The sequence below is a fragment of the Marmota marmota genome, unplaced genomic scaffold (genome assembly GCF_001458135.2).
Source record: "Marmota marmota marmota unplaced genomic scaffold, marMar, whole genome shotgun sequence".
NCBI lineage: Eukaryota > Metazoa > Chordata > Mammalia > Rodentia > Sciuridae > Marmota > Marmota marmota.
In genome coordinates this window covers 10,659,213-10,678,444 of record NW_026000164.1, presented here as the reverse complement: position 1 = coordinate 10,678,444, position 19,232 = coordinate 10,659,213, and the positions used below count along the sequence as shown (strand labels likewise).

Genomic DNA, 19,232 nt, shown 5'->3' with positions numbered 1-19,232 from the left:
CTTCCTACGTCAACACCTGGCAAACACCATTATATGCCTTTTTCCCCCTCTTTTTTTAGTATCAGGGATTGAACTGCGAGCACTTAACGCTGAGCTACATCCCCAGTCCTTCTTATATTTTATTTTGAGATGTCTTGCTAAGTTGCTTAGGGCCTCACTAAGTTGCTGAGGCTGGCTTTGAACTTGGATCCTTGTGTCTCAGCCTCCTGAGCTGTGGATTACAGATGTATGCCACAGAGCCCTGCTACCATTCTACATTTTGTCTATGAATTTGAGGACTTTCGGTACTTCATATAAATGAAATCATAAAGTATTTTCCTTTTTGTGATGGACTTATTTCTCTTTTTATAATGTCTTCAAGGTTCATCCACATTGGAGAGTATGTCAGAATTTCTTTCTTTTTAAAGACTGAATAATATTCCATTGTATATTTGTAGTACCACATTTTACCTATTTATTTATCCATCATCGGGGACTTGGGTTGCTTCAACTTTTTATTTATTTGTGAATAACACTATTATGAACGTGGGTATACAAATCTCTCTTCAAGATCACTGATTATCAGTATTTTGAAAATCAATTTTAATTTTATAATATTTTCAGGTCTGATATGGGTCCCACACTATTCTTGGATTCTAGAATTTCTCTTGTGTTCTTTCATATTTATTCTTCCAAATGGATTTTGAAAATTTAAATGATTTTATCACACTCCAAGAACGTCTATTGAAATATTGATAAAATTATCAAATAAATGATATAAATTAAATTTAAACATTATCTTTAAAATACTTTTATTAATACATTGAAATAATCATGGAAATAAAATTTCAAGCAAATGGTACCTAAAAAACTACACTTTAAGGGCTGGGCGTGGCGACCCATACCTGTAATCCCAGTGGCTCTGGAGGCTGAAATAGGAGGATAGTGAGTTCAAAGCCAGCCTCAGCAAAAAAAACAAGGCGCTAAGCAACTAGCTTAGCGATTTTGTCTCTAAATAAAACATAAAATAGGGCTGGCGATGTGGCTCAGTGGTCGAGTGCCCATGAGTTCAATCCCCAGTACTCCCACGCCCCCCCCCCAAAAAAAAAAAAACTACACTCAGGAATTTGTAGAGGAAACAACCTTCCAAACAAGGAATCTTATTCTGCTTCAATCACACCATTAGATTGCATAATAGTGCTGGTCAGCAAGTATTATCCAGATTATCAAGTGGTTACTACACCATCAGTTTTCAGAATGTTCCAGTTTCATTTGCTAGGGCCAAAGCACTGAGGGCTGGGGGTATAGCTCAGTGTTGGAGTGCTTGCTCCCCTGACTGACATAAACAAAAGCCAGACAACCAGTTTCTCTAAATGTTGGAAATACTACCTTTTAGATATTAATGCAGTAGTTTCCTCCCGGTTGGGTGTGCTGATTTTTTAGTTCTGTTACCGTGGTAATGGGAGGCAGGCCAGCAATTTCATCTAGTGTAGATGGAATGACCTGCATAGCATCTAAAAGATAGGAACTCAGTAGGATCCCAAACCACTCAGTGCCCACAGATATTCAGTTAAGCAAAGGGTCACCTTTTTTTCTGGGGTATTACCTCCTACAATAAGGTGTCTCTTCACCAAATGGCACATAACACATAGGGCACCATGAATGGAGGGCTCAGTTCTTCAATACAAATGTGTTAGAACATGAACAATTATGATTTTTTCCAGGGCTGGCACAGCTTGTAATCTGGATCAGTCTACCAGAACCATTTAAATTGACCTCTTCAGCCAGTGCAGCAGAACACAGCATGCCAGCATGAATTGGTCAATATAAGTGACAGGCTTGGTTCCAGTTATTTCACAAGTGAATTCCATGTCTTCTTTCTCAGTATCCTTAAATTACCATGATCTCTCTTTGTTCAGCAAGTGTAATGTAAGATCACTAAGAGCATCTCTTAGTGATCCTAATGTCCTTCTGTATGAGAAGGACATTAGTTTCCATCTTTTAAACTTGCCACACCAATTTTAGGCTCTCTTCTCTCACAGCTCTTGAGCCATCCAGAAGCAGTGAGAAACTGTTAGTTGATTATCCACATCTATTTTGAGAGCTGATAAAATGGAATATGCCCAATCTGAGCCTTTTCAACTCCTGTAAGGCAGAAGTTGCCATGTTTTGTGTGACAACCACCCATTTCACCAACTCAAGTCATTAATTGTCCCACCAACTTTATTGATTTTTTTTAGTACTTCTCATATCCATACTAGTAGCAATAGCTGGTTAGTCACTTTCATTGCTGCATTTATACTCATTAGAGGAACTTGACTTGAGTTCTGAATGCCAGCCTTTGAGTTTTATGGAAGTTGCACTACTTCACTCAGTTCCACAGGTCAAGTTGTGTTAGCCAAGATTTCGATACTCTTTTCCAAAGCCTCCTGGGATGACTTGGAAATAATGCTTAGATGAATCCCTTCCTTCCTTTTTGTTTTCTTTCTTTCTTTTTTAATGCTAGAGATTGAACCGAGGGCCTTAGGCATGCTAACCATGTGCTCTACTGCTGAGCTATATACCCAGCTCCAGAAAAATGCCTTTCTCCCTTTCAGAAGCAGCTAAGTAGGGAATCTTAAGAGAGAGCCAGAAGTAATGACCACTCATATGGTGCTATCTCCTGCTGCTGCTGCTGCTGCTGCTTCTTTTTGGCACTAGGGATTGAACACAGGGCTGTATGTGTGCTAGGTAGGTTGTTCCACTGAGCTGCATCCTTAGCCCCCATCTCCTGCTTCTGTATATCACACCTTCTGCAGCTCACCAGCATACTGTCTTCTAGATGTGATGCTTGCGTTTGTTTCAGAATTGTGGCACTATCATTTATAATGGTCACAATCACCTTTTGCATCTTGAATAATTTTATCCATTCCTTGTAGTCCAAGGCTTATTCTAATAGCATCAGCAACAGCTTTGGCCATGGGGATGTTGCAGGAGCAGATGGGTGCCTTCCTCACAGCAGCAAGCAGCTTGAATGGCCAGCCTGCTTGGGGGTACAGTTATTTTTATAATATTTAATCTTCCTTTTCCTGTATATGTTATGTCTATTCAAATTTCCTAACACTCACTAGTTTCATAAACTTTTTCATATTAATCCTAAGCATGACATCTTGTAATTTGCTGTCAGGTTTTAAAGACTTGCTCCTTCCTGGTTAGGAAGAGGCTACAGGATGGCTAGAAATTTTACAATAATTTATTTGCTGGGGATTTTGGTCAAGTTACTTTAAACCAGTTCTCAAAGTATGGTCCCCAGATCTACAGCATCAGCAACCCCTGAGAACCCATTCCTATGCAAATTATTGGGCCCCACCAAAAATAAAACAAAATAAAATTTAAAAAAACACCCTGGGCAGCCCAGTCATCTGTGTTTAACAAGCCATCAAGATGATACTGAGGAATACTTATGTTTGAGAAATACTGCTTTACAGCCATATTTCCTAACCTTGGCTGCACATCAGAGCCTCGTAAGGAGCTTTTTAAAAATACCAGTGCCTGTGATATTTCTCCCTCCCTGCCCAACTGTGATTGGCTTGGAAAGGGACCAGGAACAGGGATCTTCCAACTTCTCCCATGTGGTTCTAATGCATAACCAGAGTTTTGAATATGATTTCAAAACTCTAGTTCAGATATAAAATGGGGGAACGATACTTAATCTCACTGGGCTGCTGTAGGGATTATGTGCTAACTCTTAACTTGTAGGAAAAGTTTAGTAGAATGTCTAGCAAATGGTAAACCACTCAACAAATGGTAATTATTATTATAATAATTCTGAGACTTAGAGATCAGAGCTACATTATCAGGTCATGAAAGGACATTGGGAACTTGAAGACCAAGTATTGGTAAGGTTGCCACGCCGTGCCCATTATCATCAACATGAGGTTTTATGGTTGTTTATGGGTCTTTGTGCATGCTATTTGCTATAAACTTTTCTCTATGCTCGTGAAAAATCCTACATATGAGTATGGTGATCAAAGATACGGGCTTTGGAGCTGGCAGATTGAATTTAAAAGCTCAGTCTAGACACTTGAAGCTGTGTGATCTTGGACACAAGACCTAAGCCTCAGATTCCTCACCTGTAAAATGGGGACACTTATCACTGGCAGGCACAAAATAAAATGGCCTATGAAGCACAATGCATAAATGTGATAAGTGCTCCAAAAACTTGACATACTTGCATTCATTACTTTCCCTGCATGGGAATCACATGAACCTCTTTATTCAATAATTATATTAACTTGTTTATTACTAGTTTGGTGCTTAATGCACTATCTAGTCTTGCGGATACTCTTAGACTGGAGTTCTTTCTTTCTTTCTTTCTTTTTTTGGTACTGGGGATTGAACTCAGGGGCACTCAACAACGGAACCACTGCCGTATTTTGTATTTTTCTTTAGAGATAGGATCCCATTGAGTTGCTTAGAGCCACTTTTTAAAAAATATATATATTTATTTATTTTTATGTGGTGCTGAGGATCAAACCCAGTACCTCACACACTCAGTGCCTCACATGTGTGAGGAAAGTGCTCTACCGTTGAGCTATAACCCCAGTCCCTAGAGCCTCGTTTTTTTGCTGAGGCTGGCTTTGAACTTGCAATCCTCCTGTCTCAGCCTCCCAAGTCACTGGGATTACAGGTGTGCACCACTGTGCCCACCTGGAGTTCTTTTTAGATTAAGCTGTGCTCTCTCCAAGACTTTCAGTATCTGTTTAGCATAAAAGTAATGCTACTTGTATTCTAACCGCAGTGGCCCAACGGATAGTTTTATGACTTTTTTGAGAAGATTATTCTGCACTGAGCATCAATTTAAATTCTCTTATTGAGACAATTTTAGGAGGAGATTAGGTCTTCTGTACTAGGGATAAAGAAAGCTCTCCATAAATGAATCTGTTCTCTCTCAGAAAACACATTAAATTGAATGAAAAAGGATCTTAGAATCTACTTTGGCTTAACTCTAGTTTCTACTTCAATCCATCAAGTCCCGACTTCTCAGTTCTGTAACTATTTTAATAAAATTTACAAAGGTACATTAAAATAGGCTGGATAATAATCTAGAATTTATGTATATTAATTAATATTACTACATTATAATTATATTCTTAATATTACATTATGCATTATATAATTATATTACATACTATACTTAAGTTTTTATAGCTGTTCCATATCCAGGACGATGGGACAAAATGGGTTAACATGAATCTATATTATTGCCACATCTCCAGGTGACTTAGGAAATTATATCTGGGTAGTTTCTTTGGCCAGTCCTCACATCAGTTTTAAGACCTCTCTGTTTATTTTGCTGCCTGTATCATTTAAAAAACTTCTTATTGTTTTAAGTTTAGCATAAATATTTTACTGTTTTTCCAGTTATCTCAATATCTAGGGTTTTATTGTTTCTGTTTTATCTAAGTGTTCTTGAATGTATCACTGTTTATTTGTCTGATTTTATGTTTTTCTTTTTAGATAGGGTTTTGCTAAGTTGCTTAGGCTGGTGCATGCCACCTTTCCAGCTTCATTGTTTTTGGGAGGGTACTGGGGGATTGAACCCAGGGCCTCACACATGCTATACAAGTGCTCTACCACTGAGCTACACCTCCAGTGCATATATATATTTGGTACCAGGGATTGAACTCAGGGGCACTCAACCACTGAGCTGCGTCCCCAGTCCTTTTTCATATTTTATTTAGAGACAGGGTTTCACTGAGTTGCTTTGCACCTTGCTTTTGCTGAGACTAGCTTTGAACTTACAATCTTCCTGCCTCAGCCTCCCAAGACTCTGGGATTACAAGTGTGTGCCACTGTCCAGCTTCAATATTTTTGCAAATAAATAATTTTAATTTGTCTTGAGTAATTATGAAAAAGAGCCATTAATAGGGTTGGCAGGTTAAAAGATGTTTTATCCTATCTGTTGCTCTTGAAGTTTGTTACCAGCAATAAATCTCTAACATTAGGCACTTACAAGAAAGTAGAATTTAAAATTTTGCTGTATTTTTTCTTTGAAAATGTATTATAAATTAAAGCATTATTATTATGCTTTTACTTATGTATGTTGTGTTTTTAAAAAATGAGTTTCTATAAACAATTATATAAATATTTCTAACCTACATTCTCTTCTAGAACCTACCACGCTGCATTTAAATGTAGAGGAAAAAAAGATATTTTAAAATTATTTTTATGTGTGTGTGGTGTTGGAGATGAAGCTCAGGCAAGTGTTCTACCACTGAGTTGAACTCCCAGCACTAAGAGCTATATATTTTTAGCAGATATCTGTCAATATTACCTTGGAAAAATCTGCTAGAAGAGCAGTTCTTACTAGTCACACAAAATACTCTACATAAAAACGTGTGAGTAAATTTTTACTACATAGTCCTTTTCATAAATACCTGAACATTTTGATAATCCAGTGAAGTATTATTGTGATTTTACAGGGAGATTCAGAGAAGGTAATGTAGGATCATACAGCAAGTACACTGTCATAGGCCCATGATTTTTGAATAAAAAACCCAGCCTCTTTTTACTATGCCATACTGAAATCAAGAGCAAAATCTTCCATGCACACTAAGCACCAAACATTGAAGGGAAATCATAGTTTAAGTTTTGACTAAAACTCCAGCTAAACAATCTGGCTAGTCTAAACCTGGGGTTAGAGATTTTTTTTTCTCCTGATTGTACCTTGCAGTTCACTGTAGGCTGAATTGTGTGGTATTCTCACAGTTGGTTTGAGGGTACAACTTATGATCAAATAAATTTTAGCTTTAGTTTCTGATATTTAGCATGGAGCAGTGGCCGCACTCATCTTCTGCTCAGTTACTTACAAACTTTCCCATCAAACACTGCTAAGGCTTCTTGCAGTTTTAGGGTTTGAGAGTCTCACTGAAGGCTCTTCCTTCCATCAGCTAAACCAGTATACCGATTCTTTAATTTTTTCCTGACTCAGGTCTGCTGTTGGCATATAGTACAGTTACCCTACAATAATCATGCTAACTCTCCTAACTTCTTGCACTTATGCCTTCTTCAAAAGATGACATAATTCAGAATAATCAGTTAGTTATACTGGGTTCAGGCTAAGATCCTGTTCCTCAGCCCAATTCATCCATACCTGATTCAGCTGCATTGGCCAATAATAACGTATCTGCACTTTTCTAAGCAACTTCCCAAGTATTCTTGCTAATACTTTATAAAACACAGACACCACACACTCATTCATTCACACAGTCTTATGGACGACATCTATTAGTTTCTATATCCTCTACAACTGTTGTGTCAGGCATACATGGCATATGCTCAGAGAGGAGCTTTAAACCAATAGATTCTCAGTCTTCTGTTTGAATTCACTTCTATCAGGCACAAATCACCTAGTTTTAGGTAGGTTTTTTTTTTTTTTTTGTACCAGGGATTGAACCCAGAGGCGCTTAATCACTGAGCCACATCCCCAGCCCTTTTTAATATTTTATTTAGAGACAGGATCTCACCGAGTTACTTAAGGCCTCACTGCGTTGCTGAGGTTGGCTTTAACTTGCGATCCTCCTGCTTCAGCCTCCCAAGCTGCTGGGATTATGGGTGTGTGTGCATCATTTGCCTGGCAGTTATTTATTTATTTATTTATTTATTTATTTATTTATTTATTTATTTATTTATTTATTTATTTAAATAAACAGGCTATAATATAAGCCATAGCCATACAATCTAGATTATGCATTTTTAAAAGTAATATTTGTGTAAACATATGTACTGGGATCAGGAGTCATTCAGTGTTGCAGGGAAAGACAACTGTAGGTAGAGTAGCTGCTATATGGACTCTAGCCTGTGCATTTTGCTTTCTTTGCCTTAGTGGTGGAAATGGGTTAAAAAGTACTTTAGCACAATGTGTTGTACAGGTTGACACTACTGCACTGCTCACTTAAAAATGGTTGAGATGGTTTGTTGGCTTTGCAGTCTTTTGCAGTCTGAGCCATTGGTTCTGCTGAGATGCTTCAAACTATTATTAAAAACTACTGACAGGATCCACTTGAAGCCCTACTATACCCAGGTTTACCAAGAGATTTGGGTAGGAATGGGGTTGATGAGCTTCATTGTTTATAAAATCAAGAGTGCTGATAAAAGTAAAGCTTTGAAAGGTTCAAGTCCTGCACCTGCTCATGGTCATCATTAGCCAGCTTGCAGAATCGTCAGTCTGCCTGTAAATTTAAGCAGGCTTTGTTAATGGGAACATAGTACATTGTTATACCCTTAGATAAGTATCACTTACTACATGGCATGAATAAATGATCTGAGATGCACCACTACCCATGCCAATACTGCTTTGTATGTTTCCCCCAGTAGAGCCTTTGCAATGCAGCAGCCCACACTCCTGAGGAAACCTGGGGATGAGGAGCAATCTCGGGGTTGGTGGGTTGGTGGTCAGGTTCTAGGCATTCACTTGAATTCTAATACTTTTAAGATGCTAAATTTTGTTACATATTTATATCTGTCTATCTCAACTGGGAAAAAAACTTTAAAAACTTACTGGACAATGCTAAAGATTCAGGACAACTTTTGGAGGAATAAAACCAGAGGCCCTTCTAATCTTTTTGGATACTCAGTAATACAATAAAATACCCAGATATGTGCAATAGTCATCTCCAATAGGAATAACGTCTTATACAAATTGATCTTCAGTTAAGTTGGTCACATCTGAGATTTCCCATAGACTTGCAAGTCCTTTATTGTCTGGCCTCTAGTTCCTTATGACCAATCATGAACCAGTTCCTGGTCTGTTTTCAATTTTTAACAAGACAGTTTCTAACCTTAGGGCTTTACAGTGTTCTTTCTGCCTCAAAAACTTTTTTCATAATTTTTCGTCTGAATCTTATTTATCCTTCAGGGCTCAGCTTAAAAATAATTTCTTTAGGAAGGCCCTCTTTAAGTTCCCTAATAAGGTTGGGCCTGTGGCAGTCTTCTCTGGATCCACATCCATTCCCACTCAGAGGAGTCCAGACTTTTCCTTTGTATCACTTAATACAACTGTATATAATTATATTAATCTTCCCCCAAAAGGCTGCAAGTTTCCTGAGTTAGGGATTATCTCTCTTGTTAACCACGGGGTTACCCAGGTTCTAGTACCTTGTGTACAGTAGGGACTCAATATTCCCTTTCCTATAATGGCCTTTTATCCCACTTAGCAGGTAGAGGTGCATATAAAGTTTGTGAGCTTGGTGGTGGAGACAGTGGCTGAGTGGCCAGAAAGATGAAAGAAGTTTAGGGGCGGATAAGAGGGAGGGATGAGGGTACTGCAGGACACTCACTCACTTAATGAGGTTCCCTTCCACTCCCTCAACATCCCATCCCCACCCAAACAAGTCATTAAACAATAGTTTATGTATTCATTCCATTAGAGAATCAAGAAAACATCAGATTACAAAACCAAGGACATTTGCAGCATTTGAATGTGTTCAAGAAACCAGTCACAATTTTATTTTGATACCTGGGACTGAACCAAGAGGTACTTTACCACTGAATTACATCCTTTTATTTTTGTTCATATTTTAAAATTTTGAAAAAAGTCTTGCTCAGTGGCTGAGGCTGGCCTGGAACTTGCAATCCTTTTGCCTCAGCCTCCCAAATTACAGGGATTATAGGTATGCTACACCACACCTGGCTACCAGTCACCATTTAATTGAATTATACTTCAATACAGGGAGGATTGTCTCTCTCCAAGTAACCTTCACTGAGGCAGAGTACATTCCTCTAATACATGGAAAGATGGTACTTTCTTCTCATAATGACTGAGGAAGAAATTCTCTCTTGATGGGCCAACACTACTTCTTTTTTGTTGCTCTTTTCCCTTCTCCTTTCTTTGGCTTCCCCTTTCCACGAAGCTTCTTTAGACGCTTTTGCTCATCCTTAAAATCCTGATGCTCATCTCTGCACGAAGGAAAAATAATCAACTTGTTATTTTTTATTATATTGAAAAACTATACCAATATTTCACTGTTTTCTCAGATTGTTCTGGTTATTGATTCTTGACTTTTCAGGGTACATGTTCAATTTGTTGAATAAAGTACAAGGGTTCCCCTTGTTTCTAAAAATTCATTTATAAGTGAGTTTTCCCTCATAGAAACAATGCCATAAACTGCAGTTGATCTTCCAGGCCAGCCCAGGTAACCCTATGTAATTATGATATTCACAAGTAACTACTTCAAATTTCCCTACATTAATACTAAACAATCAGAGGAACAGAAATCAGGTATAGAGTTCAGTAGCTACACAGAGACCCTGACTGCCCCAGGAATCAGTATCTTCTAAAAAGGGGCAGAGGTCTGGAGGAAGTGGCTTTAATGGCAGTAGATACTTCACATAAAGAGGCTGCTGGGAAAGGCTCAGGGAGAAGGAAGCCAGATCAAAAAACATACTATAGAAATCAAGGCTGCTACAACTATTTATTCATATGGACTAAACTGTTTAAAATGCCTGTATCTTAAGACCAAACACCAAAAGAGTATAGTGCTTACACATGTAAGCTGTGGAACCCACTGGAACCTGGGTTCAAATCACAGCGTCACCATTTGGTGGCTCTGTGACTTTGGATAAGTGACCTTATCTCTCTACACCTTAGTTTCCTCATCCATAAACTATGAATAATAATGGTATATGAATTAAATGTTAGAAGGGTTTGCTGGGCCTGAATTTCAACTCTCTAGACTATTTTAAAATAGATTGGCTTTACAGAATTCAGTGTCTTATTCCGTGAACATGAACAGCATACAACAGACTTCTTCAGGATTAGCTAAAAATGCCAAATAATTTTCAGCACAGCAGCCAGGGCAATTCTGAAATATGTCAGATTATGTGACTCCTGCATATGGCTCCCCCTTTCATCCAGAGCAAAACCCACAGACTCCTGTCACCTGCCTCCTGTGCACCCACAGGAGCTGAGACCACCCCCCACCCCGTGACCTGTCTCCTGCCTCCCCACTATCTCCTTAGCCTGCAATATTCTTGGATCATTCTAAATATGCTCCTACCTCCGGGCCTTTGCTCTGCTCTTGCCTCTGCCTTGCAAACTCTTCTCAGCTCTCACCATCCTTGAGCTTTTGCCTAAATCTCATCTCCTTGATGTAGCTGACCCTGATTGTCCTGTTGAATGCTGTAACATGGCCTCTCCCCACCCACTAGGGCCCTCTCAGCCCTCTGGATCCTGCTCAGCCAGCTCTGTCTTTAACTTTGTACTATATCACATAATTTACTTACTTGTTATTTTTCCTCCCCTATCCCTGTCAACCCCTGGAGACAAAGACAGCTCCACAAAGGCAGGGAGGTTTGTCTCTGTTGATGATACAACCCAGCACCTATTAACTGAACCAATTATTTCTGGGAACCTGTGCTTCCCTCCCTGTTCTGCAGGCCTTTGAATCAGATTTTCTTTACTAAAGGGACTGTGTAGTTTAATCCTGCCTGGTGTCACAGGAGGCCTACATTAGAGGTGCCGTTTACTATAACTAGTGACTAAATACATGAAAATAATGTTGCTTTTCCTTGGAAAACTAAGTGCTAAGTATTTTTTCCTGTCTCTAAACATAGCCAGGTGTTTGCTCTTCAAACAAATGGGAACAGCTGCAAACAGATACATTAAAATGTGATCTTGTTATGGATTATAATCTTGTACTCAGAAGATCTGGCTCCCAATATTTTATTTTATATACTAATAAGATTAGTTTTTATTTTCTGAGCTCAGACTAATGGCGAGGGAGATAGTCCCAAGCAATTCCAGACATTAAAAATAGATCATGAACTCTAATCTCTAATATATTAACTAAGAAAACCAATTCCATTTTGAATACTGCTGTTCCCTTAGTTCTCATCTTAAGTACCTGAACATGTAACTTAAGATGTACCTGTTGGATTAATGAATATACCAACCTTCAGCTCTCTGGAATGAACATCATGATGAACTAAAAATTTTAATCACAATTGAAAGAATGGTCTCAAATTAATTTCTGTATTGTCGCCCAAAGATAAGTTCAATTAAAACAGGTTAAATTTTTAAAAAGATGCTATGTATTTTAATGTTATATAATTATGTTATGTTTTAATTCTTTGTAACAAGAACATATATTTTTTGGTAAAGAAAAAATTTTAAAGAAAAATGATACATAGGGGCTGGAGTTGTAGCTCAGTGGTACAGCGCTTACCTAGCACATGTGGGGCACTGCGTTCAACCTCAGCACCATATAAAAAAGTAAATAAATAAAATAAAGGTACCATGTCCATTTACCACTAAAAATATTTAACAAAAAAAGGAAAAATTATTATATAGGTATTTTATCTTTTCTCTTTCTAGAGGTCTAATCCTAAGCACTCACTTCCTGAATTTACCCAAATGTACAAATGCATAGTGTTAACAGCCCGTGTGATTTATACGTTATCCTTAAAGGTGAACTACAGCTTAATTCGATCAAATTAATATATCAGAAAGGTACAAAATGTCAGAAGTGAGTAGGAGGAAAAGAGAATGCCAACAAAACTGCCACCAGCAGAGAAAGGAGGCTCCCACACACCCTCCAAGAGGCAGATCAGGTGTGGGGCAGGGACTCTGTTCGTCAAGAACCTGCTGCCTGGGCAACTGTGGCACTCCTGGGGTTTTCTTCCTCAGAATTTGGACCAGTTTTTCTCTGCATTCTTTTTAGTGTTCTTAGGTTAATGAATATTTAAAAATCTCTCTACATCTCACTATAAATTCTATATCAGTCATGTTTTAGGCCTAATTGTTTGCCAACAAGCATGTATTTCCTCTTTTTTGGTTTGCTCATAGATATTTTGACAGCAACCTGTTCCCATTAAGTACACCTTTTGAACTATCTGGGCTCTCTTGTAAGAACCACAGAAATATAAGGATAGGAAGGCCACCTTATTAGCTGAAAGGCTGACTTTTCTTTTGATAATACGCTAAGAGCATCTCTCACAGGGTCCTCTTTGTGTTTTTTTGTCATCACCTGTAGAGGCCAAGAAAACGCAGTGTGCCCATGAGACCAAAATATGTGTTGTGATTTGGATACCAGTCGTAAGTCTCCTTCTTCTTGGCCAGTGGCTGCTCACTGAATAGTTTCACTACTTTCATGGATTTGGAATCAGTTGGCCTGGCAACTTCACCAAAGAGCCGAGCACTCAGACGAGTCATGCGCAAAGCATATTCTGAAAGCGAAGACATTTCTTGAGCAGCTAGGAGACTCCCTACAGAAAATGAGAAGAAAAACAGGTTAGTGTAAGAAATTCTGAGCTTATCTAATGAACGCTTTAGACAATGAAGATATAGCAAGCCACTCATGAATCACCTTTTGGCAAGACATGCTTTGGAGTTGAGAAACATCCACAGCCCAAACAGCTGTTTCCTTTGCATGCTTTTCATTTTGAATTTTCACATTTTGTATTCACAAAATATCATTTCTTTAATGTACTGCCCTTTTTACAAATGAGAACTACTTTGTGATTCAGTAGGTGTTTGCTTATAGTTTATCTATTTTGCAGGATGGATGAAGAGGATAGGGAAACAAGTCATTCTACCACAGCTTTGTTATTACACCTTTAAAAACCACCACCTAAGCAATCTGCAAATAAATATGCTGACTGCTTGCCATCTAAAGGTGCAATCATGGCAGAGAAATAATTATGCTGTTGTCGTCTTTATTATCAGGCCTTTGAACACTATTCTCCTCAAGGGCACCAGATGGCTCTGAGAACTGTTAATGAGTTATGAGGTCATTTGGCCTCTAGGTTACTGGATTGAATTCTGCCTAGAGACTGAGAGCCACTTGAGGAAAAGATAGTAGTCCTACAGAAATAAAAGTTCAACAGCTCAAATAAGGATCAACATTTCAAAAGATTCATTTTATTCCTAAACAGAAGGCACTTGGGAACGGTGATATTACTTAGAAAACTAGCTAAGTTATTACTAGCTGAAAAACTTTTTCCTCAGAGGCACAGAGTGTTGAAATGGGTATAAGAATGATAACCAGGAGGATAGGGACATAGCTCAGTAAAGCTTCCCTAGCAAATATGAGGCCCTGCCTTTAATCCTTAGCAAAACACGCTCATGCACACACACCTGATAATATGATATGCAAAAATTACAGCTAACAGACAAAGCTGGGTGCAATGGCACATGCCTGTAATCCCAGTGACTAGAAAGGCTGAGGTAGACCTGTCTCAAAATAAAAATAAAAATAAAAAGGGTTGGGAATGTGGCTTGGTGGTAGAGTGCCACAGGGGTCAATTCTCACAAGACAAAGAAAAAGGACATCAAAAGGTACATAGGAGATACATAAAAATTAAGAATGTTGCTGGTGGAATAATAAGGTCATTGTATTCTAAATCAGATGTGGGTTACTGCTTACAGAATATTCCAATTTATGTGAAATTCTAATAATGAGATGAGAATCTTTGCTGACTAAAAGGCTATTTAGGGGAAAGTTCAGCTGGGAAAAAAAGGAGCTGATTTCCAAAGGAAAAAAGGCATATTTATCTTGAAGAACTAACAACTCTAAAACAGCAATGTGCTAAAAGAGCTATTCAAATTTTCACACATGATTCTTAAAGGTGAATTACACATTATTTAGATGAGATTATCAAAAAGGGTACAAAAATGAAAATGCCAAGAGAGTGGGAGGAAATTAGAATGCCAAAGAACTGCCACCAGCAGAGAAAAGAAGCTCCCACACACAAGCGAAGAGGCACATCAGGTGAGGGGCAGGGGCTCTGTTCATCTGATAAAATTTCAAAATCACGCTTGCAAGAAAATAAACAAACTCACATGTTTTAAGGCCCATTTCAAGATCCATAAAAAGAACACAGGCTGACCTTAAACCAATTGCAGAATGTCAACCTCAAACCATTTACCATTTTGAACACCAGCCAAGCAATCTTGGGTTAATAGTGCCACCTGAAGGCCAGCAAGGAGAGAACTGCTGAATCCAAGGTTTCCCTAGCCCCCAGTCTGAACATCTCCTACAAGCCTTGCTCTTCCTTTTTCCTTTACCCTTTTCCATTCACTTCTCTCCCAACTCTTGCTGCATTATGTGGTTGCAGACTGGTTGGGATTGGACCTGTTAGGACTAAGGTTATGTTTTTATCAATGAGAAAAAAGGGCCATTAACAATTTAATGTTAATAGAAAAATAGATAACAAGTCAGTGCCATAAACCTCTCAAGGCCTTGCAAATATCCAAAAGTCACTTTTGGAAGCTGCAAAAAGTTCCTTTTCTCCTCTTTCCATCTTTAAAGTAATCTTTTTCCAAACACCAGTTTAATAAACAACAGTTTCTTCATTAACTTTACCTTGTTTTGCATAATTACCCTTAGAGCATCAGAATAGATTCCTACTCTTAATTACGCAGTATTTCTATGGATAACTTGGAAGCTAGACTGGGAACTATTGTTCTGCTAGAATGTTTTCAGGAAAACAAGGTCTGAATGCCAAATTACTTTACTTTTAAACAAGGCAGCATGGAGTCTCAAGGCCTAGGTTTGAGGACTGACTCTTTTGTCATTTATTACTTGGGTTATTCTCAACAGGTACTATCTTTTCTAGATTTGAGTTCCCTTTTTCTGAAAACAAAGTTTGCAAGATTGAGAAATGAGTAAGACAGTGGCACTCAATAAATAGTAACTAAAAAGAAAAATAAAAGGAAAAACTCTAAATGTCTTTGTAAGTTTGGTGTTATTACACACACACACACACACACATTTTGTTGATTACTTGTCCTCACTTAATCATGGGGGGAAAATCTCCATCCTGTTATACTTGTACCTCCCTGGAATGATCTCCTCACTTACAAAGCCAGACAGCCAGAGAAACAAGGGGAGGGACCAGCACTTTGGTAAACTGACAGGTAGCAAAGAGGAGGCAGGGACTTACTGAGGCTAAGTTATCACAGAAGGCTGTTATCTCCATGCCCACTTTACAACGAAGCAGGTTACTGGGAAACATAACTCATAGGTAATAATGTCAGATTATAATCCATTGGTACATAGTTATATAACAAAAACTAAATCCTAAAAAATTTATGACAGAAAAAGGGAATAAGCCTCTTCAAATCTAGGTCCTTTACTGGAAGCAAAGAATCACCTGCAAAGCAGGGAGAAAATGACCACTGCCTTATAGTTTTCATCCACAAAGCCCAACATACACATCTTTGATGGAGAATGACAGAGGAGCTTGGTATACTTCTTAAACAAAACAAAACAAACAGGATAAAAGGTTTTGCTGTGCATAAGTACAGGTCCTAAGACAAACTGCCACTTTTTACTAGCTTCAAATATTAAAAAATTCAAAAGCCTTGGTCCTTTTTAGGACCCTCATGATTCCTTATAGAATCTTTCAAAATTCTCTTAAAAGATAAAGAATATGATGGCCCTGTTTTGATATTAAAATAAAAGGCAAATAATTTACATGTCAATTATATTTTGATTCACATAAAACCATTCTTTGGGGATACAAAATAGTCACTTTGAAATGGTACTTTTCTTTAAATGAGATCTAAAGAAAATTACAGTATGGAGAAAAAAATAAATGGAATTGAAAAGGCTGAGAAAAAACACTCAAATATGCTAAGCAAAACAATTTAGGTCCACACAAGACAATTTCCATATTTTTGACACAAAAATGCCAGATGCTCTGATCTTTCAATAAGTCTGATGCATTTAAAACATCAGTTTTATTTTAATAACTGGTTTTGAATTAGACTTTTCTTTTTCAAAGGTGAAAATGAAGTGCAGGAGTTTTTAATCTGGATATGCCTGTTTTTGAATATTTAAAGTTGTATGCTGAAATGTGCACGTGTGTTTATTGCTGGGAAGAAAGTCTTCTCCAGTTTCTCAAAAACTATTGCTTAGCATAAAGCACCAGCTAGTTGGACTCTTGCCTAGCCATGTCTTTTTATAGTAGTCCTTATTCCTAGTCTCTCGGTTCTCTCACCTACTAAATGGCGACCAACAGGCACCTCTCTGAATTGTGAGGCTGACAATGCAAAATGTATGGCACAATGCTCACTCATGGGGATCCCAGGTACGTGCACACACTGTGCTCACGTGTCATCACACAAAAACAACCCAATGGGAATGCTTTATTATTCTTAATGCCCAGTACCGATTATATTATTTTTAGGTTCAGGGGGGTTGAACCCAGGGGCGCTTAATAACTGAACCAAATCTCCCGCCTTTTTATTTTTGGAGACAGGGTCTCGCTAAGTTGCTTAGGTCCCAGCTAAGTTGCAGAGGCTGGCTTTGAACTTGCGATCCTCCTGCCCAAGACTCCCGAGCAGCTGGGATTACCCGCCTGCGCCACCGCGCAGTGCCCGGTACCTATTATTTTACTAAATCGTAGTGGCATGGACGGCAGTGAATATGTTGGCTTTATTCAACTCAGCAAGAATAACTCTGAGTCCCCTCTGTCTGACTGGATCGCCCCTCCCTGGGATGGAAACTATAGTAGTGTCAGGTCAACTGACACCTGGATCAGTGGAGTGGTGCACAAAAATTTTCCTAAAAGGGTAATAAAAATAATCAGCACCCACCCGCCAAGCTGCGATGCAGTCGGCGATCTGGAGAGCAGAGAAAGCGAACCAAGCATCTGCTAACTAATCTGCCACAGAGTTAACTGCGCCGGAGAGGAAATTACGGCAGCAAAAACGCTGGCGTCCTTCATTTGGTAAATTCCCCAACAGGAGCCAGAAAAGGCCGAGGTGTTTGTGAGATACACGAGAAACCTAGAGAAATGGTCACTAGAGAGATGGACTGGTCCTCTTCCTGGGACTGGAGACCCCGCAGGACCTCCCGAGTCATCGCCGCTATATCTGCAGAGCCCCACAAGTCACCGACAGCCTTACCTGGTCCTGACCTGCCTCCCCCACGCGCCCCTGTCCCGGATGGCCCGCCCCCCGCCGCTTCCCAGTTCCGGGCATCTTCAACGGAGAGCAGTAGAGAAACGGAAGCTTGGCGGCTAGAGCGGAACTCTGGTAACAACCCGGAATTACTAGCTTTCGCTCTCCGGGCGGGGCCTTCTAGGTCATGCAGAGCGCTTGCGCACTGACGCTAGCGCCTCTGTAGGGAGTACTGTGAAGGTGGGAAGGGTCCGGGTAGTTGGTTTTCCTGGAAGGTCCTGCTGGATCTGCCAGTTTCGTTTTTGCGGGGAATGTCTAGAAAAGCGGCTTCAATAAGCTCTGAAGCAATGGCGATGCGTGTGCTTTGTGATGGGAGGATAAAATGCAGTTTCTTTTGTCACCCACTTATTCCACTCTGTCCCCCCCCCCCCATCCACCGTAGATCTTAGGTGTTCCAAGGCATCACTTGACACTAGAGGCTTTCACACTCCCCTGAGGTGCCACTCCCCTCCTCCGACCCGCTACTCTTCCTCTAAGCTACTGCAGACCTTCCTGTGCTTCCCGCTTGGCTAGGTTTTTTGTTGTTTGCTTTGGTGGTGGTGCTGGGGGTTGAACCCAGGGCCTTGTGCATGCTAGGCAAGACTCTGCCAACTGAACTCTATCTCCAGAGGCGCCCCTCTCCCGCCCCCCGCCCTACCTGCCATTGGCTAGGTTAGGGGCTCTGTTCTCTGCATCTGTCCTTTGGCTCAGAAGCTTCTTCAAGGGGTGGGGATGGAGCATTATCTGTCTCCTCAGTAGTGAGCTAGACCTCTCTTGGCAGATCGTAGAAACTCTTAAGTATTTCATTCCTTGCTAAATCTGCTTCCAAGCAAGCCACATTTTATAGACATTGTCTGCAGCACTTACTGACTGTTTGATCAGTTGAGAAAAACAGTATTTTCTGAGCATTATTCAAGTATTTCATAAATACTCTAAAATTTACCCTGTAATTTAAGGCAAATCAGTAAGTAGAATACTAAGAAGGTATTCATTTGACACTGTCTTCCTTTCTATAGAATTTGTGTTTATGAAGTTATGTTTTGATATGGTATCAATTCACAGTATCAGTCTTATCACCTTGGATCTAGGGATTATAGTAATATTTACACTGAGGGTAATGAGAATCCTATGTATAACAACAGTTCAAAAAAGATACCCTTTGTTACAGAACTTCTGGGAGAAAATTTTACCTTGTCTTTTATGTTTCTGTGGAGTTGGCTTCATTTTATCTGAAATTCACTGTGCTATATAAACAAGACCTCCTTTATGTGTTGACTTTTGGAAAGTTTAAAGCTAAATTTGTAGTTGACTTGTGGCAAGAAATATA

The 19,232-nt window shown here is 39.2% G+C and overlaps 1 protein-coding gene and 1 pseudogene across 1 annotated transcript; one reads left to right on the top strand and one right to left on the bottom strand.

The window, feature by feature from the left end:
• Positions 1 to 7,854: 7,854 nt before the first annotated feature.
• On the top strand, positions 7,855 to 8,187 carry LOC107149186 (annotated as a pseudogene).
• Positions 8,188 to 9,441: 1,254 nt separating this feature from the next.
• Positions 9,442 to 17,971, bottom strand: LOC107149000 (28S ribosomal protein S33, mitochondrial). Its single transcript, XM_015493761.2, has 3 exons — positions 17,873 to 17,971; positions 12,987 to 13,224; positions 9,442 to 9,918 (listed from the first exon to the last, which is right to left on the bottom strand). The coding sequence occupies exons 2-3, from the start codon at positions 13,199 to 13,201 to the stop codon at positions 9,813 to 9,815; spliced, it is 321 nt and encodes a 106-aa protein (XP_015349247.1). The 5' UTR covers positions 13,202 to 13,224; positions 17,873 to 17,971; the 3' UTR covers positions 9,442 to 9,812.
• Positions 17,972 to 19,232: the final 1,261 nt, after the last annotated feature.

Bases quoted from the DNA above. Each gene is read 5' to 3' on its own strand.
- LOC107149000 (XM_015493761.2), bottom strand. From the start codon at position 13,201: ATGTCTTCGCTTTCAGAATATGCTTTGCGCATGACTCGTCTGAGTGCT. The intron at 9,919-12,986 runs GTGATGACAAAA...TCCTTCGTGCAG, and splicing joins CGTTTTCTTGGCCTCTACAG to AGATGAGCATCAGGATTTTA.